Raw genomic sequence first — 26,691 nt, forward strand, 5'->3', positions numbered from 1 at the left:
CAATAATTTAACTTTACAAAAATACAACCTACACACACACACACACACACACACACACACACACACACGCACATATATATCCACATATGTGTAAATGCATAGGAAAGAGACTGAAGAATATTAATATGATTTGGCTGTGTCCCCACCCAAATTTCATCTTAAATTCCCACGTGTTGTGGGAGGGAACTGGTGGGAAGTAATTGAATTATGGGAGCAGGTCCTTCCTGTGTTGTTCTCATGATAGCAAATACGTCTCATGAGATCTGATGGTTTCATAAGGGGAAGTTTCCCTGCACAAGCTCTGTCTTTGCCTGCCACCATCTATGCAAGATGTGACTTGCTCTTCCTTGCTTTCCACCATGATCGTGAGGACTCCCCACCCATGTGGAACTTTAAGTCCATTATACCTCTTTCTTTTGTAAATTGCCCAGTCTTGGGTATGTCTTTAACACCAGCGTGAGAATAGACTAACACAAATATGTACAACATTGTTAAGAGAAGTTACCTTTATGTGGGGAATGGGTGTTGTATGAGTCTTTGACAGTTTACTCAAGTACTGCTGTTTAATTTGAAGCCTGAAACAACAACAGTGTAATGAGTTAATGTATCATTTATGGAACCAAAACAATTAGGAATGGGAGAAAAAGCAAAGAATTAATGAACAGTCTATATTGAATAGTTTTTATGAGCCATACTTTGAGAGAAACATAACTTCTCCATTTGATGTATACAACAGTGATAGGATTTGGTAAATTTGCCATAATCTAGAGACATTCTTATCCCACCATCAGGAACTATTCCAAGGGAAGAGGCAGAGGAGAAAAATGTGGTTCTAAGAAGCAAAGTTCTAACATGGCTCTAAGAAGCAAGTCAGCCCACTAGGTGAAAAGAAAGAGCTCTGCAGCTTGATCATTGGTACTGTTGTACAGTGTTCTAACCTAAAACCTAATTATGTTTTAAATAAACCACTAGAGCCTAAGGACTTGACCCGTGAGTAAATGTACCACTAAATGTGACCTATATGGTAAAACACTTTAATGTTACTGGAATTGTGGTTTCTTACATTGACTATGTATATTTAGTGTAATGACTCTCTTTTTATTCCTCCCTGCAAAGTTACTCTTAAATCGAAACTACATCTTAAAACTGATGGTCCAAGAAAATATATAAAAAAAAAATGACAACTTCAACCCAGTCTCAGCTTACACAAAAACGAACACAAAATGGATCACAGAGTTGAATGTAAAAAATAAAACTATAAGGAAAAAATAGGAGAAAATTCTTTAGGACCTAGGGCCGGATAAAAAGTTCTTACACGTGACGCTGAATTCCATAAAAAGAAAAACTAATAACTTGGAGTTCATCAAAGCTAAAAACATCTTCTCTATAAGATCCCTTGTGAAGAGGATGTAAAGACAAGCTTCAGAGTGGGAGAAAATATTTGCAAACCACAAATCTGAGAAAGACCTTATGCCTACGATATACAACAAGCTCTCAGAATTGAACACAGTAAAAAGAAATCAATCCAAATAGAAAATGGGCAAAGGACATGAATAGACATTTCCCTGAGAAAGATCTACAGATGACGCATAAGCCATCTATAGATGCTCAAGAACATCATTACCCATTAGGGAAATACAAATTAAAAGCGCAATGAGGAATCATTAACACTTATCACATGGGTTAAAATTTTAAAATAGTAATAACATAAAATGCTGACAAAGATACAGAGAAGTGGTTCACTCATACATTGCTAGTGGGAATCTAAAATGGTACAGCAATGTTGGAAAAAAGAGCAATTGCATTCTTGAACATTTATCCCAGAGAAATGAAAATTTATGTTCACATAAAATCCTGTATATACATGTTCATAGCAGCTCTATTTGTAGAAGCTAAAAACTAGAAACAACCAAAATGTCCTTCAAAAGATGAACAGTTAAACTGTAGTACATCTATACTATGTAAGGAGGCTCAGCAGTAAAAAGGAATGAACCATTGATACATGCAACAACTTGGATGGATCTCAAGGGATGATGCAGAGTGCAAAAAGCCAATCTCAGATTACCCACTATATGATTCTGTTTATATAACATTCTTGAAACAATAAGCTTTTTGAGATGGAGAACAGATTTCCTAATTGTGCTATTGTACTATGATCATTCAAGATGTTACCATAGAGGGAAACTGAATGAAGGGCATGTGGGATCTCTCTGTACTATTTCTTCCAACTACATGTGAGTCTACAATGATCTAAAACATGCCTGTAATTCCAGCCATTTGAGAGGCCGAGGCATGAGGATTGCTTGAGGCCAGGAGTTTGAGACCAGCTTGGGCAACATAGTGAGACCCCTATCTCTACAAAAAATTAAAAAATTAGCTGGGCATAGTGGCTCATGCCTATAGTCCAGCTACTGGGGAGTCTGTGGTCAGAGGATCTTTGAGCCCAGGAGTTCGAAGCTGCAGTGAGCTATGATCACACCACTGCATTCCAATCTGGACAACAGAGCAAGACTCTGTCTTTCTAAAAATATAATATTAATATATATAAAAACAAAAAATGAATGGGCTCTTAAACACAAGGGAAAAGTAACACAAAACTCAACGGTATGATTAAGTAACTTGTCCAGCGTTCCAACAGCTTATGAGTAGCAGAGCTTAGATATGAACTCAGGACCTTTAAATTTTGTCTATGTTTCACAATCCATGCCACCTTTCTGGAATGCTCTACTCTTGAAGTAAACAGGAGTAGTTTTTACATACAAGACTTGGGAGCCATTTCTCCAGACTAGCAGATAAAATTGAGATCAGATTGTAGGTTGTAGTCAAATTCCTCTCAACCTGTGTTATCTAAACTATCTGGCAGTGCTTCTCAAACATCACAAGATCACCTGGGAATCTTGATAAAATACAGTTCCTCATTCAGTCTTGAGTGGGCCTAAGCCACTGCATTTGCAATAAGCTCCCAGGTAATATGAAAGCTGCAGTCCGTGGGCCACGCATTGAGTGGCTGTTTGTAACTAAGGTGACTTTTAAAATGGTTTATAACAAACAGCATTTCAGATGTGGTTAGGATGCTGCACTCCAGGGGCACATGAAAAGAGAGACAAAGAAAGCATTGTCAGGGTATAGTTTAAGTATGGGGATCTAGCCATAAGGGAAAACAGGATATGCTTTATTTAAATACCTAGATAAGTGAAGTGGAGACAATTGACAGGCATTTTGAGTGTGGAAAGAGAAAACAAGAGTCAAAGCATAATGTTAAAGTGATGCTGTGTGGGCAGTTGCTAGAATATCAGCTTTTGCTATAAATGTAATGTTCGCTTTCTACATTCATGTGTAAGGAAAATTACTGATAAGGTGGGAAGTTTATTTTTTCTACAGCCTAGACTGTCATAAAATCTGATGGCTCCATTTTCATTCATTTAAATATTTGGGGATTCGATTTGTCCTGTTATCTAAACTAATTAAGGTCAGAACATCCAATACTTCCATTTATTCAGGGGTACAAATGTTTTCTTTTTGTGTTACTGAATAGCATGAAAACATTGTGTCTAAGAGTTTTAGATGCCCTATGTTCAAAGTCATTCTTTAATTATTAATGCTTTTATCAGGCTTTATGCAAGGTACCAGGTTTCCTGAAGTAACTAAGACTTGATATGGCTTTATGTTATGATGGGAAATTAATAAATGAGGATGAGAACTGGGGAAATGAAGTGTGAAATTATGTGGTATTTCAAAGTGTAAGCTTCCTTTGTGATCTATATTTTATCATATACTAGTTCACATTTGGTGGTGCATTTGCTCATGGGTCAACAAGCCCTTAGGCTGTAGTAGTTTCTTTAAAACATCAGGCCTGAAGTGTATACTAACTATACCACTAACCAAGCTTCCCAACTTGTGTTTCATGGGGTGTTGAATTGTGCTGAATTACTTCTTAGAACCAAGTTGATGCTTTTTTTTTTTTCCTTTTCTTCCTCCCTTAAAATACTCTCTGATGGTGAAAATAACAATGAAATATACAGCTACCCTTGAGAAGTTCACATTCTTACTGGACACCTGCCTCCAGTCTTGCCCCCAACCTCCATTTCAGCCTCCACATCATTGCCAGAATGAGCCTGTAAAACACACATATGATCTTCTCACCTATAGGATAAAGATAAATCCCTAGGCATGGATCATGAGGTCCTTTGTTCATCAGCTCCTGCCCTTTGTTCTGGTCTTATTTCCCATCCCTCTGTGTGTTCTGGTTGTACTTAACTACTTGTAGTTTTAAAAACCCAACTTGCTGTCTCCTGCCTCAAGGTTGATCTAGAAGCGGTTTCCTCTATTTTGGATGCTTTTTCTCCACTGTCACCTGGTAAACATCTGGTGCTTAGCTCAGATACAGCTTTCTCTTTGAAGCTGCCTGTCTCAGTCAGACTGTTAGGTTTCAAGGAGTAGAAACTCACAAATAAAAAGTGTTTCCACAAGTGAAAGAGCAGGCCACTTCATGGACATCCCAGAATAAGGCAGGATATAATACAAGGACTTTGGGTATGGAAGAGGACAGTCAAGAACGAAAGTTGGTCACGTGCTGTCTTATGGCATTGCTTGATCTCTGTGTCTTTTCTTTCTGTGCCTGCTCCCTTCTCTTGATTTGCAAAGTGATGTTCTGGCTTCTCAATTCTTCTGTCACTTCAGCTTGCTAATAGCTTTGCTTTGGCTTACTCTAATGTCAAGTTGGCCCTGATTCCACATGAATTTTCAAATCAACTGACATCCCCTTTTCTTCTTTTCAAATTACCAGGGAGTGATATTTGGATGGTTAAGTCAAGTGCCCTATTAGCTATGGCTGAAGAGGGTGGTCATATCTTACATGGGTCACACCTTTCAAGGCTGGGAGAGTGTGGTTAGTGCTGCTGCTTTGATTCTACCACTTAGAAGTAGACCATCTTGTTTCTTTCTCCCAAGTCCCATTTTACTAAGCTCCTAAGCACTCATTTTTCCTTATCCTTCACTCAGAGGGTCTAAGGTACTCAGATTTCAGGACGCAGCATCTTGCCCTGTATTAAGAAACCCTTCTGCTGGATCACCTGAGGTCAGGAGTTCAAGACCAGCCTGGCCAACATGGTGAAACCCCGTCTCTACTAAAAATACAAAAACTAGCCAGGCATGGTGGCGCACACCTGTAGTCCCAGCTACTTGGGAGGCTGAGGCAGAAGAATCTCTTGAATCCGGGGGTTGGAGGTTGCAATGAGCTGAGATCATGCCACTGCACTCCAAGCCTGGGTGACAAGAGCGAAACTCCATCTCAAAAGGTTTTTGTGCCAAGTAAGAAGACAACTTCAGTTTTTTGAGTGGGCATGGTTTCATGGGGATCATTATAAAATATTTGCTTTGGTTGATGCAGTGAATGCAACTCTTTATTTGGGAAACAATTTTTTTAGTAAAATTTAAAAGAAAATTTGATATTTTAAATTCCTTGTGCTATGAAAATTTATCTACTTGAGTGAGCTAAAGATAGCAAAATTACATTTAGGTTAATATCATTCCGCTCTCTAAACTACTTCCTAAGACTATTCCAGTGAGAGTACTTCAGATGATAAGGGGCAAAATTTTCTAGGAAAACTTACTTAGGTGGAAATATCCTAAAGAAACTCAATTAAAACTGAAATCAGTCAGAGAATTATGAAGTTTTATCTTTAAATACATAATACATCCTACAAATTCTTCCATTGTGCCCTATTTTGAGAATTTATCTTATAAAACATTAGTTCTATTATAGCGAGAATAAGAACATGGTGAAAATATTATTGATTATTGCCAATGAAAAACTGGTTTTTGAGGATTCTGTTCCAAATAGGCTGCATGATCCTCCTGACAAACCTGTTCTTCATGCTGGGATTTGCAGAATATATAGAATGATCTTCTGTGGGTGTCAGAAGGAGGAAATGCCTACGGAAAAGAATTCTGTAAAATTTATTTGGATTACCAAATATCTTCTGTTTCTCTTTCTTCATGTCCTTCTCTTTCTCCCTTTTTTTTCTTTAAGCAGAAGTCATAGAACTTAATTGTTCTTTACTTTTCCCAGTTATAAGAAGAGAATATTGATACCTGTTTTGCTTTGTCCTTCTGATTATTTTGGGGAATCTTGTGAATATACCTTATAAACTGTTGCATTTTAAAAATACGAGATACTGTCGGTGCCTACTGTACACAGCAAAGGGAACAAAGATGACTAACACATGGCCCTTACATGAAAGGGTTAACCCTTCAGCAGATGGATGGATTCTTCCCTGGAGAACTGAAAAGCCTCACTGTGGAAAGGGGAACCCTACATATACTGACTTATGAGTGTCCCACAAAGAAAAGATCAACTTGATGCTCAGGCCTCCTCCAGAGCAGCACCAGACAGCTTGTTAGTGTCTCACTCTGAAATGCAAATACACAGTCACGAACCATCAGACTTTTTAGGGAGGTGTCTGGAGAAAGGGAGAATTTTGAAAAAGAGAGAGAGAGAAAAGAACTCAGCTGGAACAAACAGTGTAGGGAGGAACAGACAGTAGAACTGAAATTAGAAAATGGAGAGAGTTGATAGGTAAAGTAAAGGAAATCTGAAAACAAAGAGACAGTGGAAAAGAAATGCCAGGAAATTTTGAGGATCATTCAAGCACATCCAACATCTAAATATAGGAGTTTTAAAGAAGATGATAGGGAAAAATAGGGAACAGAAATTGTCAAAGAACATGTAACAATATTTATCAGAATCAGTATCTTAAGTCTTCAGATTAGAATGGCCTAGCAAGATGAATGAGAAAAGACCCATATGAGGGTACATCAATAAAAGTTCAGAACAAAAAGTCAAGGAGAAAACTTTAAAAACCTCCAGAAAATGGAGAGAGAAAGAGATTGAGATATCACAAATAAATTATAAAAAATCAAAATGGCATCTGAATTCTCAACAGGATTATATTGTTAAAGATAGTAAAATTATCTTTTTGTTTACCTTTTTACTATCTTGTTAAAGATAGTAAAATTACATGCAGGTTAGTATCATTCCGCTCTCTAAACTACTTCCTAAGACTATTCCAGTGAGAGTACTTCAGATGATAAGGGGCAAAATTTTCTTGGAAAACTTACTTAGGTGGAAATATCCTAAAGAAACTCAATTAAAACTGGAATCAGTCAGTTTTAACAATAGGATTATAAGTAAGAAGACAGAGGGACAATATCCTTAAAATTCTTAGAGGAAATGATTGTCATTATATAAACCCCTATCCATCCAAACATAATCGTGGATATAGCTAAAATAAAGATATTCTCAACATGGATCTGGAACCATGCTCCAGTTCCTGAACTCTGGTAAAAAGAAAAAGGGGGCCGGGCACGGTGGCTCCTGCCTGTAATCCCAGCACTTTGGGAGGTCAAGGCAGGTGGATCACGAGGTCAGGAGATCGAGGCCATCCTGGCTAACATGGTGAAACCCTGTCTCTACTAAAAATAAAAAAATTAGCCGGGCATGGTGGCGCACACCTGTAGTCCCAGCTACTTGGGAGGCTGAGGCAGGAGAATCGCTTGAACCCGGGAGGCGGAGGTTGCAGTGAGCCGAGATCACACCACTGCACTCTAGCCTGGGTGACAGAGCAAGACTCTGTCTCAATTAAAAAAAAAAACAAAAAAACAGAAAAAGGTGCACAAGTAAAGGTAACAATCATGGGACACTACTTGGTTCAGTGGAGAACATTAGTTATGTAGTTTAACAACTTAAATATTAATTTAACCAAAAATTGTGATGTGAGTCTATTGGAATGCTGGTGGGATGCGATAGGAGAACTTAAATTCTCATCTTCCAAAGAAGTCAATAGATAATTAATGGAACTGTGAAATTGATAAATTAGAACATCAACATATTCAGGAAAATGAATGTCAGTACCAGAATACCCTGCTAAAAGAGTAGAAAATAGTTGCATCTCAGGAGCAGGATTTGGAGTAGCTGGGCAAGGGAATGCTGTTTTCATTGTAGGTTTTTAGTAGTATTTGACTTTTAACGATGTGTGTATATTAATCTCATTTTAAAAATCATTTAAACATTTATTTTCTATTTCAAAACTTGATATGTATCCAAATTTGGTATGCACCATTTTCCCTAAACATTACTATGAGATTCTGAAGAACTGTGTCATGTATTTCTTTATATTATTCCTTGTTCCATTCATTCACTTAACATTTACTAAGTATGTCAATGTGTTGTTGTGTGCTAGGTGTGGGGATATAACAGTGGAATGTGCAGGATGAGGCTTGATGTTCGCTGGGTTAAAAAAAGACAAATGAGCTTTCTTCTGAACTGAGCATGTTTTATAAGCCCTTAGGAAACAAACATTGAGTAGAAGTAAGCATGGATGAAAGTATTGAAATTCATATTCTGTCTTCTCTGTAACTGATACAAACTTCTTCATAAACCCCCATCCTGCTGAGTAGTTGGAAAATAATTAAATTTGCTCCTTAGAGTTATCCGGCTCGTCTGCTTTAATATTCTTTTTTCTTGTAAATATTTGAGTAATTTCTAAATTTAAGTCTCTGTAAGACGCTTGCCCTCTATCAGAGGTAAACTTGCCCTCTATCATTTTGTGTGAGTAGGGAGTTAGAAGAGCCTCCCTGTGAGCATCACTGATCACTGGCAGAGGGAAAAGGAGTGTGATGAATTACACACTGGCTTTTAAAACTTCAGCGTCGACACAGTTCACTTCTGTTCCTCCTTATTGGCTAAAGGAGGTCACATGGCCACTTGGTGGCCAGTACTTGACTTCCCCACCAAGCACGGGTGGGTGGGCAAGTGCTGTGGTGCTTTAAGCTTGCACAGTTGTGGGGAGCGGAGCCATGTCTTCTTTACAGCACTTACAACGCCCTGCAAAAAATTAGGTATCTGGGAAATTCTGATGTGAAGAATCTAGAAGAAAGAAATGTAGAGGTAGAAAGAAGAGCAGGACTAACTACCGACTACCATTTGGTCTCAAATTCAAATTAATTAATTGGTGGGACAAATATGGGGCGACAGGAAACTCTCATTGGTAGGTTCTATTTTGGGAAGACAAAAAGCAGATTGGTTTATTGATTGAATCTGCTGGAACAGGAGGAAAGAGGGATTGGGGAAACCTAAAACTGACTGAGGAGAACTCTGCTCAGTAATCAGATGCACGATTAGTTTAGAAAATATTATTTTATGTGCATAAAAGTGGAATTGCTTTCCCTTAGAATTTTTCTATAATTTTATTACTATTGACTTTCTCCTTAGGAGAAAAATTTAAATACAAAAGATTCAGGAATGTGAGTAAATACTTAGGTTGTGTATATATGTATTTTGATTATATATTGGAACACATTGCGTAATTAAACTTAAATATTTTAATGGTATGTCATTTGCTATATCCTTGGAGGATAATTGGAACTCGATAAAGAATATCCCCTCTAGTGTGTTTTTATTTTACCTACAAAGGCAGCCTTAATGAGCCTTTGTCTCGTTACAATGTAATACTAATAGTGATTTAAATATAAAAATGAAAGGAAAAATTTATCATAAATTTTATTGTCTTTTAGGCAAATAATACTGCTTAACTCACTCATTTTTCTGATTCTAAAATCAGCATTTAATTAAGATAAAGCTTACTGATAAAAGATGTTGACCTTTTTGATAGCCAGCAAATTTTTGGCATTTTGTGAAAAGATAAGGAAACAATTACAAAGTTTAAGGAACAAGGAAAACAGGCCATTTTAACATATTAATTTGGCTAATTCAGAATGAAACAATTAATAGTATTGTTTTAATATCCTGAAATAACTGTAGCCTTGACTTCAAAAGAAATACAGCACGTTAGTGCTATGTTATTATTCATGGAGAAAGGACTTCCACCTTGTGTTTTTTTCCTTAGCCTTGTTTTAATTGATCAAATAATTTAAAATGTGTTTTCTCATTATATTTGAATGCATTAATATTTATTAATATCATTCTTTCATCTCTGTCATTCAACTTATCTTTTCTATTTAACCATAGATGAAGATATTGTGGAACAAAATACAAATTCTACTATGCCAAAAAAGCAGTACTCTGTACAACATATTCTTATTTTCCTAGATGTATACCCAGCATAACCAATGTGGAAGCTGCTTTCCCCATTGGTATCTATCCCTGAATCAATGATGCAGTCATCTGCACCAGCCATTATGATGGTGGAAATGACTGGCCAGTCTAGCGTTGAGCATTAATTTTGAATACATCCTTGAAAATCATATTGAAAAATAAAATGGTCAGCTTCTTTTAAGTATCTGATATACCTCTGAACTGATCATGGGGACTACTGATTATTTTAAAGCTTTATTTTGTCAATGGAATTTTACAAGTTTTGACAATGACCTCAATGTGTTTTTAAATAAGAATAAATATGATCTTTACTAAATGTGTACATTTTGTATCTTTATGAATAGTTTATTTAAAAGCATAATGCTCTGTTTTTTTTCCATTAGGTTTCTATTTTTTTCAAATCTTTAAAAACATAACCTTTCAAAAGGGATAACAGTTTTTGGTTGGGATTATTCGAAGTACATTTCTTTATCCAGAGTTTTACATAATGTTATGAGTTGGTCGTATCAGGATCAAAGAAGTTTTTTTTTTAATTTGTATGATTTCTTCACTGTTTTAAGGAGAGACGTAATTTTATGATAATAGAAATTAATATGGATCATAATGGGAAGCAAATTTAAAATATAAAATAAAATTTGTGCATATATGCTGACTTTTAAAACTCCACTTCAGAGGAACCACCTCCCAGCAAGATAATTCACATAAGCCCTTTAATTAGGAATAAATACTAAATTAGATAGAATTAAGTAAAAAATAGTAAACTTGATTACACATATAACATTTAGTATTCCTATAGCACTTAGTCATATAGTACATTTGATCTTTTAAAATGCTTTAGCAACAATAAGGTACATTTCTTGTCCGTATTCCTCTGAGGAAATAAGCAAGTATTACTAAGAATCTATTTGTGTAATTTAAATACTAACCACCTAGTTAAGCACACCATTTTATATTTCATTTGTTCCAGAAACATCCAGCTACTTTTGGAATATAAATGTGCATAATTGACCTCCACTGCTGATTTCTTTGGGCAGTTGGTTCTGCAAGACTGCCTCTGTATAGTTTTCTTAAGTCATGCAACACAAACTTAAGGCTAAGATATATAGTACCTGTCAGTGCCAGTATCTAATAAATGTTTCCTAATAATCCTGACATAATGTTGATTATTTCCTTGGAATACAAATTGTCATTCCTGATTAGTGAAGCATATTTCAAATGATTTAGGTTGAGATTTTAGTTACATTTTTGCTAAATTATGGAGTTACCATTTTTGTTTTTATTTTTAGTGTTAGGAAGAGTATTTGAATTTGGGTTTTTAGCTCTGTTTTGTCCCTGACTCTTCAAAGATAATCTGAAGATGTTCTAGTACTCTGAAATAATAAAGATGAGATATAAATAGGTTCAGAATAAACAGTGTAAATTTAGAAAAATAAAATAAAGATTTTATATTTTATCCATTGAGAAAGCTAAATCTGCAACACTAATAACAATTTATGATCTCTCTGGTGCTTTACTCTTTTTAGAATTTGCTCAGATTATTTTTGTTTCTCACAGTAGCCATTTGGTAGAGCATTTATCAATACCATCTATTTAGACAGGGGGAACCACAGTTTAGAAATGTGAAGAGAATCCCTTCAGGACATAGAACTATCACTTCTGACTTTAAGTCTGCGCCCTCATTTTACACCAGTGGTTTTCATTCATTGGCTCAGACTCCACGGGGGAGGCAGAGTTAGGGTGAAACCCAGAGTCCACTGCTGGGAAATGAGCATTGTGGGATATGAAACAAATAACACTTCTCACACTTATGTGTACTATTGGTTTGAATTATGTGTGACATAAAGTACAAATTTATTTAAAAGCATTACTGATTCAGTAATGATTCAGCTTAGCCTTTATGTATTTTCCTAATAAATACCAGAAGTACAGCCTCTATCAAGTTGGTAGATCCTACCTTGAATGCAGCCAAAGTTGCGTTTCAATCCCTGCCCCGCTACTTCTGGCAACATGATGGCCAACACGTTCCTTGACTTCTGTGCCTCTGTTTGCTCATCTGTAAAATGTAGATAATACTTAGACATAGCTTATATGATTTCATGAGCATTAAATGAAATTATACATGGAAAGTATTTAAAAGGCTGCCTGGCATATAGCAACTACTCAAAAACTATTAATATTGTTTTAATTTTTAATAGTGTCATTATAATGTATAGTTCCATGAAATGTCCTCCTTTTAAAAAGGGATTTTTATACTTCAAAGATGGGAATGACTTCTCTATATTATACTGCCCGGGGGGGCTCCTTATTTTGGTTTAAATTGGCAAATGTTGGGTATTTCACATTTTTCTGTGACTTAAAAACTCAACTTTTAGTTATGATATAACTCAAGCTTAGGGCATGTAGCCTCAACAATGGAGAGAGAAAGCCAATAAGATCAACTGGATGTGCTTGGGCCTCACTTCCTTGATACTCCTGGAAGTCCACCTGGGATGTGTCTCAGGCCTGGAGGATCATGGACCTCATCTTTTTTCAGCTCTCCTCTTCCATTCCAGGGTGCATATTGCTAGTCACTGTGGGAAACCTTGTAAAAATCATTAAAAATTGGCAAAGAACAAGCCACTCTGTGAGCACCTTGTTAAAATAAACCACTTCTTCCTAAGCTCAAGACAGCAAGAAACAGTTTAATAGCAACGAGATAAACTCACCACCTGTTTGTGCAGCAGCATCAAAGGATTCTAACAAACATAAGAATGCTTTGATCATTTTCAGCCAGAAGAAAATTATGAAGCTCTTCATTGATAGTTCACGGGGAATTTGGGGACGCTGATCAAAGAGAGCTGTTAGTACTATAGACTAGAAATTAAAATATCTGCGTATAAGCTACTTCAGTACATTGTACTTCTTTCAGTGGTGAATTGCATATTTAAAAATTCAAATGGTTGTCTTACGATTGAGCTAAATTTTATTTTAGCCTCTGTGCCCTAAAATAAAAGACATTAAAATGTTGTTTGAGCAGTTTTGTTCTTTTGTTAATGACTTCCAAATTATCTAGTTGAGATGAATTGAGAGGGCAGTATGCAGTTTACACTTTGCAGAATCCCTCTAAGGGATTCTAAACCCAACTGAGCAGAATTATTCAAATGAGAGAATGTTTTGACATTCTTTGATGATCTTTAAGAAAAATTTCCATATGTTTTTCAATTCTATAATAGGGTTATATGATTATAGATTTCACTTTTTAGTACTGTAATAATACAGCTGAGTGGCTTGAAGAAAAGGATAGCAAAACTTTTGTAATAGGAAAGGGTGTGTTTATGGGCATTTTGTTGTACAAATTTGAACATTTGAAGTGGAAAACTTAAGAATCATTTGAAAATACGACTGTGCTATGGGAGAAAACACTTCTGTATGAATAGCACCAGAAACAGAAGATAAAGGTCACTGTTGTTTTTAAGTGAAAATCTAGACATTTCCTATAGACTTTTAAAGAAAGAGAATACTTATTTTGTAACTTCATGGTCTGGGTCTGAGCTGGTTTTCATGTGTAGTTAATACCTCCTGCCTCTGAAGTCATTGGAAAGCATTTAACAAAATATATATTAAAATGCTTCAGGAATAACTAGTATGCCTAAGGATGTGGAATCACAAACAGGAAAAAACGTCACAAACATCTCATTAAAAATGTGTTGATTGATTGCAAGAAAAGCAGAAGGAAAGGCGGATACCCACCTTCAGACCCCATTCACTGAAGCCCGGTAAACTAAATATTTGCCCTTACATGCGGTTACCCTCCTTCCATTCTATGCCAACTTCCTCCTAAAAATAAAAGAAACTAGTAACACAAAGACCTACAAAAGAAGCACTACAAAGCATTAATGCGAAAGATCTTTCAATACCTAAATCAGTGGATCATTCTATGATTGACACTTTTTTTGAAAAAATCATCCAAGATTTGAAATGTAGTGAGGTCTTTGACATTACTTGCAAACTAGTTCCTGAAAAATTTTACCAAAGAGGAACAAAGTTCATTAATTTCTGAAATGGCATATTATGGACATAGTCTCTAAGTCTAGGTTCTGCTGACTGACTTGCTTCATGAGTTAAGGCAGAGCTCATGGAGGGTTGTCCACCAAATAGCTCTGCAAAACCAGCCCAAAGGTCTGTTCCCCTGACTCAACAACATTTCAAGGAGAAAGTAGGTGATAGCTGAAAAGGCGTTTTGTGCTCTTGTGAAACTAAACTTTATGTGACGTCCTGAGTTTATAAATAAATAAGGTACCTGGTGGGCAAGTGAGTAGGATACAAAGAAGTGGTCCACCTCTCTGGCATCATCTGTAATGGTTAATGCTTTCCTCTGCAGTTCACCCATCTCTTGAGCACTTGCCAGTTCAGTCTTTAGAGTAAAAAGATGTGTGGTGTTTGGAAGACAGGGATCTGTTTTATTTTACAGTAAAATATGCCAGCATTGAATTTGATACATGTGTTAGGAAGTAACATTTGTATTAGTCAAAGCTGAGAAATTTAATTAAGAATTATGTGTCTTGTTATTTTCCCCATGGAAGTATTTACAGGGCTGAGCGATTTGATGACTAATGGACATATTTAAAGGGCATCTGTTACTGATCATGGAAACAAAGAATAAAATAAAATAATTTTTTTTACTTTTGGCAAGTTCTTATTGCAATAGGATCATATGCTGAATGGTACCCCTGAGATATTTTTTCAGCATGTATGTTCTAATAGGTACCCAGCCAATTTTGACTTGCAAGGGAAAGATACTTCAAATTGGCTGCATGTTAGAAGACATGAGTCCCCAAAAAATCTGTGTGCAGAAAATACCATTCAATTTGCTATGTTTTGCTAATGAAGAGAGCCTTAAAAAACAAACCATCAACAACAAAAAATACCCCAGCAACTTAGTACACCTAAGTGTGGTAAACCCTATGTTCCACCTAGGGTGAAGTTTACCTTCCTAGAGCAAGGGTGTCCCTCAGTGATCACAACACAGATGATTTTAAGGTGTTGGCTGGTAATGTTAATGAGAAAAGCCGGCCAGGTATGAAAAAATACAAAAGACAAAAAACAAATGGACAAATAACTGCACTTGAGAGCTGAGCAGCAGTTTAAACAACCACTACTAGCCTCAGAGACTGAGAACAGATAGGGAGCAGTGGGGACAGTGGCAGTCTGCGGATTGCTGGCCACGTCAAAAAGGGAGTCACTACTTGGCTCAGCTAATTGTTGCTGTGTGGAAATGTGAGTCCAGTGATGCCAGATTTTTATGGCTCTTCAAGAGAGTGGAAATCTGGGTTTTATGTGAAATCTTTCATTTTGAAATGTTTATACAGAGCTCAAATGTAGGGGAGGAGTTGGGAAAAAACCCTTGCAGGCCAAACAAAATCTTCTTTTGGATCAATTTGAATCATAAGCATAGGACTTCGATTTGTTACCTTCTGAATTAGCTAAATGAGTAATGTTTATAAAGTTGAAGAGGGAATGCTTCCTAGTATATGAAAGGAAAAAAGACTAGGTGCGTAGTTAAGAGCTTCAACCATGGCGTCAGATTGCCTGTGTTTATGTCCTGGCTGGGTACCATGGGCATGTTACCAATTCACTTTTTGTCTAGTTGCCACTTCAGTAAAATAGGAATGATAATGGAACAAATTTCATACAGTTGCTGTGAGGATTCAGAAGAGCTAGTTTATATAAACTGCTTAGTACAATGCCTGGAATATAGTAATTGCTCAATAAACATGAGCTATTATTATTTTGCAAGAAAATGGTATTCAAAGGATTTACCTATTTGTTATACCTGAAGAAAATATCCCCTATGAATGTGGAGGGTCCGTTTTGTGTTGAGGAGTATGGATTAAGAGCATGGATTCTGGAGTCAGCAGGCTAGGATTTGAATTCTTGCTGCTTTATCACGATATAACCAGAAGAAGTTAATTTTTCTGAGCTTTAGATTCCTCATCTATAAAACAGGATTAATAACCCACATTTCAAAGTCATAAGAATTCAGCAAGATAATACATGCAAAGTCAGTGTTGGCATATAAGTCAGTAAGTGTTACCTGTTGTTATGATTATTCTGTTAGGATATTTTCCCCCATTATTTGGAAGTTCCATTTTTGCAAACACTTTTTTAACTTATTTATTTCTTATTATATGTATTTAAAGAAAATGGCATTGCATTTGATTTACAAGTTAAGCTTCATCTTAATGAGCCACATTATAACAGTGGTTCTCAACCAGGTGATTTTACCCTTCAGAAAACATTTGGCAATATCTGGAGACATTTTTGGTTGCCATAACTGAGGGGAATGCTACTGGCATCTAGTGGGTGGAGGCCAAGGGTGCTGCTGAACACCCTGTAATACACAGGACAGCCCCCACAACAAAGAATGGTTCAGCCCAAAATGTTGATAGTGCTGAGTTTAAGAAACTCTGCATTGCAGCTATATAGCCACCATGACATTTAGTTTGCAATGTTCTTGCTAAGCAGAGGAAGAATTTTTCTTTTATCAAAACATTACCTAACTTTCAGATAGCAGTTAACGTGTAAATTGAAATCTATAGAACCATATTTAATAAAATATTTTTAAATGCATATATTCCTGTTTTCTTCTAGTTACAAAAGTAATACAAGCCAGTGAAAATTAAAAGACTACAAAAGCATACAAGTAGACAGTGAACTCCACCTTTTCCCCAACCATCTCCATAGAAAATCTCTGGAAATGCAACAGTTTAAGTTACATTACTTCAGACTTTTAAATACAGTCACATGCCTCATAACGATGCTTTAGTCAATGTCAGAACACATATGTGATGGTGGTCCCATAAGATTATAATAGAGCTGAAAAATTCCTATCACCTAGTAACACCGTAGTCATCATAATGTCAACGCATTACTCATGTGTTTGTGGTGATGCTGGTGTTAACAAACCTACTGCCCTGCCAGTCACATAAAAGTTTGGCACATACGATTATGTGCAGTACATAATACTTGATAATGATAATAAACGACTGTATGATTGGTTTATGCATTTACAATACTATACTTTTTAATCTTTATTTTAGAGTGCACTCCTTCTACTTAACAAAAAAAATGTTAACTGTAAAACAGCCTGAGGCAGGGTTTTCAGGAGGCATTTCAAAAGGCATTGTTATCATAGGAGATGACTGTTCCGTGTGCTATTGCCCAGAAAGACCTTCTGGTGGGACAAGATGTGGAGGTGAAAAACTAATATTGATCATCCTGATCTTGTGTAGGCCTAGGCTAATGTGTGTGTGTGTGTGTGTGTGTGTGTGTCTTCACTTTTAACGAAAAAGCTTAAAAAGTTTAAAAAATATTTTTTTAAAAAAGCTTATAGAATAAAGATATAAAGAAAGAAAATATTCTATATAATTGTACAACACATTTGCTTTTTAAGCTAAATTTTATTGCAAAAGAGTTAAAAAGTTAAACAATTTTTAAAAGTTTATAAAGTAAAAAGCTACACTACACTAAGATTAATCTATTATTGAAGAAAGATTTTTAAAATAAATTTAGTATAGCTTAAAGGAAACTGCATAAAATCTCCTGTACAGTGTTATAAAGTCGATAGTAGTGTACAGTAATGTCCTAGGCCTCTCACTCACCACTTACTCACTGACTCACCCAGAGCAACTTCCAGTCCTGAAGCTCCATTTATAAGTGCTGTATACAAATGTACCATTTCTTATACACCATATTTGTACTGTACCTTTTCTATATTTAGATACACAGATACTTAGCATTGTGTTAGAGTTGTTTCCAGTAATCACTATAGTAACATGTTGTACAGGTTTGTAGCCTAGGAGCAATAGACTATATAGAGCCTAGGTGTGTCATAGGCTATACCATCTAGGTTTATGTAAGTACACTCAGTGATGTTCACACAAGAATGAAATGGCCTAACATAACAATACATTTTTCGGGGCGTAACCCCATTGTTAAGTGACACACGACTCTCTATATGTATGCTGTTCTATAATAAACTGTTTAAAAATTTAAGTCTTTTTTCTTCCTGACCAGTTCAGTCCTAAAGCAACTATCTAGGGCAAAGCAGGGTAGATATTGAGGAAGGGTTGCCTGGCATGGGGCAATAGAGCCCATATTAGGTAGGGAGGCATCCATGTGATGGGGTTGGTGACCTGGCATGGAGTGTCAGAGCCCAAACAGGGTGAGGATGTGTGCACAGCCTGGTATAAGGTGTTCACAAAGGGCAGGTGAAATAAAGAGCACAAAGAAGAAGTTCTGGTGCAGGGCTTTGAGCCCAGGTGGGAAAAGGGGCAGAAAGCAAGGAAATGTTCAAAGGATGATAGGAATATGTCAAAGGCCAGCACTTAGGAAGGGCGAGGTAGGCGAATAGCTTGAGTCCAGGAGTTCGGGACCAGCCTGGGAAACATGGTGAAACCCTATCTCTACAAAAAAAAAAAACATTAGCCAGGTGTGGTGGTGCACACCTGTGGTCCCAGCTATTTGGGAGGCTGAGGTAGAAGGATCGCCTGAGCCCTGGAGGTGGAGGTTGCAGTGAGCTAAGATCATGCCACTACACTCCAGCCTGGGCAACAGAGCGCAAGACCCTGTCTCAAAATGATGATGATAATAATAATAATAATAAAATAACCTTCACCAAAGCATATTAATTATAAAGGGAAAAAATAGTTAACAGTATGGTGGAAACAGCTGGAAGACATCAACTTAATCAAATGGTCAAAGTTAATATTGTCAGTAATGAGACAAGTCACAATCATGGCCACTTAATAAAATGCTGTGGTAGGCAGCTTCCAAGCGATGGTCCTCCCCACCTAGCTATTCATGCCGTGGGTGGTCTTCTCCTTCAGTGGGTGGGGCTGACCTGTATAGCCAGCAGGATGTTAGAGAAATGATGGTGTGTGGCTTCTGATGCTACATAATAAAAGACCGCTCCCTCTGGGGGAAGCCCAGTGCCATGTTGTGAAGACACTCAAGTAGCCTGACAGAGAGGCCACATACTGAGGACGTGTTTTTTTCTGCCAACAACCAGCACTCACTTGCCAGCCATGTGAGCAAGCTACCTTGCAAGCAAATCTTCCAGTTCTAGTCAAGCCTTCAGATGACTGCAGTTCTGGTTCACATCTAAATCACAACCTCGTAAGAGAACCTCCCAGCTAAGCTTTTCCTGATGCACAGAAACTATGAAAGATAATGCTTATTGTTTTCACTTACTATGTTTTGGGGTAATTAGATATGCAGCAATGGACAATTAATACAGATGTAGTGAGAAGAACACACCATCATTTCTGTCATACTCCTGCCAAAGATGCATAACCTGAATCTGGTCCTAATGAAACATAAAATAAACACTAATTGAGAGGCATTCTGCAAAATAACTAGCCTGTAATCTTCCATAGAGGCAAGGTCATAAAAGCTAAAGACAGACTGAGAAACTGTCTGGAGTGAAGCAGACTGGAGACATGACAACTTTCCTTGGAACACCTGATTCTGAACTGGATGATTTTGCTAATAAAAGACATTATTGGGACAGTGGGCAAAGTTTGGAACCTGAGGATTAGATGTTAGTAATGTATTCACGTGAATTTTTTTATTTTGATGGTTTTATTGAGGTTATGTAGCAGAATGTATTCGTTTTTAGGAAGTCACACTAAAGTGTTTAGGGATGATGGAGCACCAGGTCAGTAACTCTAAAATGATTATGGAAAAAAGTTATTTGTAGTATACTTGCAGCATTTCTATAATTTTCAGGTTCTTTAAAAATTTGTAAGCTATGCAAAAAAAATATGTTATAGGATATGCCTTTGGAGGCCAGATGTGGTGGCTCATGCCTGTAATCTCAGCACTTTAGGAGGCTGAGACAGATCATGTGACCTCCGGAGTTCGAGACCAGCCTGGGAAACTTGGCAAAAACTTGTCTCTACAAAAAATATTGTCAGGGCATGATGGTGTATGTCTGTAGTCCCAGCTACTCGGGAGGCTGAGGCAGGAGGATTGCTTGAGTCTGGGAGGCAGAGGTTGGAGTGAGCCAAAATCGCGCCACTGCACTCCAGCCTGGGCTACAGAGTAAGACCCCGTCTCAAAAAATAAAAAAATTTTTAAAAAATGCCCTTGGCTTTAAAAATAGACACATAGTGTCTTTTTGTTTTGTTTTGTTTTTAAGGGATGCATAGTATTCTGGTTTTTATAACTCTAAGTTTTTTTTCCACAAATCTCCTATTGAAGGACATTTAAATTGCTTTCAGTTCTTTTGCCATTATAAACATCCAGGTCTTTGTTATTACGAACAATACTAATAAACATTTTTATAAACATAGTTGTGCCTTGTGCCTTGTTCAGTTTTTGCCTAAGAATTAATCCTCAGAAGTCAAATTGCTACGTGAATGGATATGCACCCTTTAGTCAGTTTAATCATAAGTCATTCAAGGAAACTGCATAAAATCTCCTTAAAAGAAAATGAAATTTACAGTTTGGTAGTCATCTTTATTTGTTTTTCTCCAGCAGAAAGTAATTCCTATAAGAGTGGGAACTTTATCTGTCTTGATTATCACCATCCCCAGCATTCAGAGTCTCAGGCATTCAATATATATTTGTTGCAGCAACAATAATAGGGAGCATTTATTATGTGTCCAGCACTGTTCTAAGGGTACTAATTTAGTTTTTCCTGGCAACAGCCCAATGAGGTAGATAATATGATTATGCCCATTTTGCAGATGAAGAAACTGAAGCTAGAGAGGTTAGGTACTTGTCTAGTTTCACACAGCTAATACATAGTGGACCCAGGAATCAGGCAGTTTTCCTTCAGTTTACAGTTACCCACTATGCTGTACTGGGTCTCTTATTAATGAATACACAAATGAATGGTCAAAATGGCCATCATATTTATTTGGCTCTTTGACCAGCAATAAATGCCAGCTATTTTTTTTTTTTTTTTTTTTTAATGAAAATTGGAAGGAATGGGCTGCCTACTTTGTAAGATCCATATTAGTTTTATGGTCCTCTGGACTAAGCTGTACTTAACTACTACTAATACTCCTCCCGGAATTGATACCCATATAGGTATAGGTTATAAATCATTCTTACCTGAAGATTTTATGAATATGTAAACAGAACATTTGCTTTGTATTACAAATAAAATAGTAAATCTGGGCCTGCAGCTTGAGTCTAGGAGGCAGAACTTTTATTACTTTATGAACATACTCTGTTCCCCAGCTGGGCTCCTTTGCTCCTGCCATTTCCCTGTACCTGTAATGCTCACTGTCGACCTCCCACAGTGGAAACTCCAACTGTCCTCCAAGGCTTGCTCGATAGCCACCCCTTCCACTGAATACTGCTTTACTCTTCTTTTTTCTTGCCCTCCTTTTGAAGATGTTTTCCTTCTTCAAAATTCTGAGTCTCTTTTTATAGTACTCATATAGAATACTACATTCTAAATATACCTTATGTTACTGTGTAAAGTTCTCATCTCCCTTAATAGACTATATTCTTTTTTAGTTTTATTCATTTTATAAAACTCCAGTATGTATTACAATCTTTTGTATAAAGTTCTGAAACTAAGGGTTTTTTTTTTTTTTTGATGAGTGAAGGAATTATCTCAGCAAAATATATTTAAAATTTTTAAATCTTAAGAATACTAATAAAATGTGATTATTATATGTTCTACATTATCCAGAATTATAAAAAAAAAAGGGTGGACTTTTTTTTTTTTTCATATGAGGATTTGTATTTTGTCTTTAGCTTGCAAGTCATCCAGAAACAAGAAGCATAATTAGCTTTCATTTTTATAAGACCTTTTGTTCTATTCATGGCTACAAATACTAACTTTGCTTCTACCCACAACTTTAATTCCCTTTTCTTTAAGTGGGTGGTTTAGGGACATCAAAGGTAATAAAATCAAAGAGATAAGTGGAATATTTTTTTCAAAGGCTAGTACTTAAGGGTGTGTTCCTGTTAGAGAATTTTAATACTTAATTTGTTTTCAAGTGTTTGTGTAATACCAAATCTCCTTGCCAACTGGAAGAGGGACTGTCCTTGAATCCTGTTCTGAATGAAATATTAAAATATAACCCCTTCTTCATATATATATATATAAGTATATATATATTTAAAAAAAAAAAGAACTTAAGGGAATGTGAAGTATTGTCATTTGATAGGATTATACTTTGTTGCTAGCAAAGGCAATAGCATAGCCTTCAGGCCAATTGTTTCTCTTCCTTCATAAGGAGTTCTTTCCTTTACCCACAGGATAAGGATAAAACTGAAGGTTTTTGTTTCTGAAAGCTCAAACAGCAAGCCAAAGAGAAAGTTCAAACAAATATTATCAGTCTTTTAAAAATGTCATTGCTTATGTAAATTAGCTGGTCTTTGCTGGTGAGCCTCAAGCATCCTTGAATTGGTTGGATGTTAAGTCAGGTTTTATTTATATTTGGTATATGGTATGTTTCTTCTATCTATAAAACACTGATCATGAAGAATCTCACTTCATTTAAGGTTAGTGCTTTTTTATTTGTTTTGGTTCTAGGTTTTTGTTTTGTTTCGTTTTGTTTTAGATTAGCTTCACTATCTTGTGATTTCCAGAGGCTGATGTATTACTGTGAAGCATTTCAATATGATTTTTCCTTATTTTTTCTTTTTACTGTTACACATCTTCCCATCGAATTCATTTGAGATTCTTGGAACCATGTTTATAGTTACTGATTAAAATAAAACTTTAATCTCTTTCTTTGGAAGTACAGTATTTTTATATTGTGAATTATACAGTTTTAATTTATGCCTTCAGACTAAAATTTGCAGGTTTGATACATAGTCTTAAATATATTCAGTCAAAATGTGAATATTTTCAAGTTTAGCCTAGTTGAGTCCTCTTATAACACATTGAGCTATAACACTGGTTCTTCAGGCCTCTCATTTGTGTTAATGTGATGTTCTTCATCGTAACCTTTGTCGATAAAATTCATCTGGGGGGCAGCTTAGAGTCTCCCTACTCTTTCTAATTATGTTGTAAAACTCCAGACTTTGGAAAGGATATCTTTTGGAAGGCATGCCTTCTAAGTACAAAATTATTATTTTGCATATGAGATGCAGGATTTTTAAATGGGCATTTACATCTCGTGTATCATGGTAGCTGTAGAGTTTTGGTTTGTTTTAAAATAATTCTGAGAACTTGGGCAATTCTGTGATGATCCTTGGGAGTTCTTGGTAGGAGGTATCTTTTCCTCTTGGATCTCTAGCTCTGTGATGCATGTATAAACATGCCTTTGTTCTCAAAGTCTTTTCCTATCTGATTACTGTGGTATCCAAGTGCTTTGTCTTTGCATCTCTTCGTTTTGTTTTGTTTTGTTTCCTTGTGCCTTAGCCGGTCATTTGTATGATGTTTACATTCAGCAAAGAGGTATTAAGAGCATTTTTGCTGAGAGAAAACAGTGATAGAGGAAGTAAGCAGAAATTCAGAGTGGGGTGGCTGTGAGGGATAAAGGGGGGAAGAAGTAGGAAAAGAAAACAGGAGTGGGTCCGAGGGAGGAAGAGCAAGCAAAGACAGAACACCGGCTCTACTCTGGGTTCGTGAAATCTTGGGGGCTGGCTGTGGGGGAGGGAGCTCAATAGACCAGCATTTTCCCCAGGCTTGGGCGCAAGCTTGTGAAACTACTAATCTATTAAAGAACCTCAACTGGGATTTGCTGAGGACAAATGCTGTAACGTGTTAGTCATCCATTATCTGCTTCTATTTTTGCAGGTTCTGAATGATGACTGACGCGGGTTTGGGTGATACCCCTCACAGTCCCTGTCATTCCGGAGTGATAAGGCATCCGCGCGTCTAGCCCCAGCGCCAGGGCACGCTAGCGGCGCTGGAGGGAGGAAAGCTTCCGCCTGCGGGCCGGACAAAAGTCCCGCCTGCCCACGGCTTTCTGCCCGCCGCTCGTGACCGAGACGCCTCGCTGCGGCCAGCTCGCTGCTCTCGCGGGCGGATGGTGTGTGGCCGCCGCAGGACGCCCGCCGCGCCCGGGCCATGAAGTAGCGGTTGCTGGCGGCGCCGCTGCCCCACCGCCGGCCCCAGCCCCGCGCTGCGCTGCCCGGTCCTCTCCCGGCGGGGCCGGAGCGGCGTGGACATGGCTGGCCGCGTCCCCAGCCTGCTAGTTCTCCTCCTTGTTTTTCCAAGCAGCTGTTTGGCTTTCCGAAGCCCACTTTCTGTCTTTAAGAGGTGGGTGTTCGTTGTTCGGGTGCTTTCTGTGCATGCTGTTGAGAAATGTAATCACTTTTATGAACCTGAGTGTTGGCAAAAAAGACGAGGTTGATGTTCTTTGCTGGAATGACTTGGAATTTTAGCACAGTAACTTCTTGTGAAGTCCCCCGTGCAGAAGAAGCCCACTGTATTGTAGCCAAGCAGTTCTGGCTTTCAAAACTCCAATTAGAAGTTGTGATTTCCAGTACTAATCACTCCCTCTTGGGGAGGTATTTCAGGAACTACAATATAGTCGCTTAGACTTGAATACCTTCTTGTTTATAACAGCTTGAAGAATAAAATATAAAGATACATCAGTGTCGAGGAGAAGCAGATCATAGACTGTAATAGCTCACAAGGAAACACTGAGATGTATACAAACGCCTCATAATTACCTTATTAAATATTTATGTACTTGTACATTTGTAATTCACATCGCAGTCTTTTATTTCTTCCTCCTAACAGCTCTGCCTCCTAGCAAGATTATGGTTGACTTTCTTGTTTCTAGCTAGTAATTCTGGACACCGAAAATAGTTACAAAAATTTTTACTGGGTTATGGTTAATATTTCTGCCATTTGAAAATTGGCATGCCTGTGATAATTTGTAATGTATTAATACTGTATCTTCATTAACTTGAAACAAATATATTTTGACATACATATTTTTATATGACATAATTTTTAAATAAATTTTCAGTAAAAACATGTAAGTTTTTATTGAATGGAGTTTTAGATATAGCCTGGTTGATTGCATTGGTTATATTTTGTTTACAAATTAGGTATATATTGTTATTGGATTATAAAATGAAAATCTGAGTATGTTTAAGAAAATTATGTAGTCATCACATCTTTAGAGTTTTCATTGGGTTTAAATCAATCATCTTTAAGGTCACAGAATTCCTTTCTTTCGCTTTCTCGTGTTGAGTTTAGATCCCATTATGTTCAAAAATATTGAAATTGCCCTCTTTTTTAAGGTTTAAAGAAACTACCAGACCATTTTCCAATGAATGTCTTGGTACCACCAGACCGGTAATTCCTATTGATTCAACAGATTTTGCATTGGATATTCGCATGCCTGGGGTTATACCTAAACAGGTGAGAGGAATTCTTTCTTTCTTATTCACTTGTTCTGGATACAATCTGTAGTTAAAGTAAGGAAACTGCATTTACAGCTGTAGTAACTTCTTTAAACGTAGGCATTTGCTTTCAAGAATCCAGCTAAGGCTAGAATAATTGAGTATTATAAAGAGGGTTAAGTCTTTCAAGGTGAATCTTTCACTTAAATTTTGTTTTTAAAATTTTACTTATATTGTCATATGTGGTTTGAAATGGATTGTCGAAAATTTACATTTTGAGATTCTCTGTGGAGTAGTTAACCTCTGTAATGCAGCATGCAAGTATGCATTAAAATATGAAAAATTATTCTAATAAAGGAAAATGATATTGAGCAGCTGCATTGAGCTACTTTGTTTAAGTATCCTTTTATTGCAACCACAAGTAAAGAAATAAAAACGCTTTTACTGCTAAGAATTTGAAAAACAAAACATTCCACACTTTTAAAAGTTAAGAAAACTGTTCATACAGGTGGCTGATTGTGAGTTTTCTTTAGCCTGACTTGCTTGATATAAGAGATGTATTCTGAAATAATGGCAAAGCTCATATAAATCTGACTTATAGAGCATTTTGAGTAGAACTAGGTTGTTGCTAAGGCTTTCCCTCTTTTAGGTACACACAAGAAGCTCAAGCCCACTGCTGTCATGTGTGCAAGGTGTTTCATTAAGCATAAAAAGGCTACAATTAATTATGCTTTGCAGCCAGGCAGTGCAGGGATTTATGTGTGTCATTAAAAGATAGTCCTCTTCTTTTGAAGGGCTGCAGAGACAGGGAAAGACCTGGATGTTGTAGAGCTGCAGTGGCTGATGACTCATTGTTGCAGATAACATTCCATTTTTCTTTTCTTTTTTATTTTATTTTCAGTACTAGGAAAATAAAGGTATTTGTATTCTACTTATTGGGCAGAATTCCCTTTGCAATTGACATCCAAAAGCTCTAGAGAATACGCATGGGCCTTTTTTCGGGACTAAGAATTGGCATTCATTTATTTGAAGAACTGTGTATGATTGTCTATAAATAACCACCACTGTAAAAATGACTTTCACTCCCTCCTCATCCCCGAATGACCATGCAGATGACTTTTTCAGTTGTTACTGTGCTAGCTTTTAATTTCATAAGCTTTTTATTTAGTATTTAACTACAAGAAGTGTGATGAGATTGAGACTAGGAGAGAAGAACAACAGTTGCTCACTTATGAAGTGTGCCTCTTTTCTCACTTTTAAAAGTG

The 26,691-nt window shown here is 36.8% G+C and overlaps 1 protein-coding gene across 27 annotated transcripts in view; it reads left to right on the forward strand.

Annotated features, from left to right (window-relative positions):
* PAM (peptidylglycine alpha-amidating monooxygenase) overlaps nucleotides 1-26,691 on the forward strand; it is a 279,291-nt gene that overhangs the window by 86,634 nt on the left and 165,966 nt on the right. For all 27 annotated transcript variants that reach the window (XM_015140495.3, XM_015140497.3, XM_015140500.3 and 24 more), the window contains exons 2-3: nucleotides 23,865-24,329; nucleotides 25,325-25,445. In XM_015140495.3, coding sequence (XP_014995981.2) covers nucleotides 24,238-24,329; nucleotides 25,325-25,445 — 213 coding nt within the window. In that variant the 5' untranslated portion in view covers nucleotides 23,865-24,237. The remainder of the gene's footprint in view (nucleotides 1-23,864; nucleotides 24,330-25,324; nucleotides 25,446-26,691) is intronic.

This window comes from Macaca mulatta, chromosome 6 (genome assembly GCF_049350105.2).
Source record: "Macaca mulatta isolate MMU2019108-1 chromosome 6, T2T-MMU8v2.0, whole genome shotgun sequence".
Classification (NCBI taxonomy): Eukaryota; Metazoa; Chordata; class Mammalia; order Primates; family Cercopithecidae; genus Macaca; species Macaca mulatta.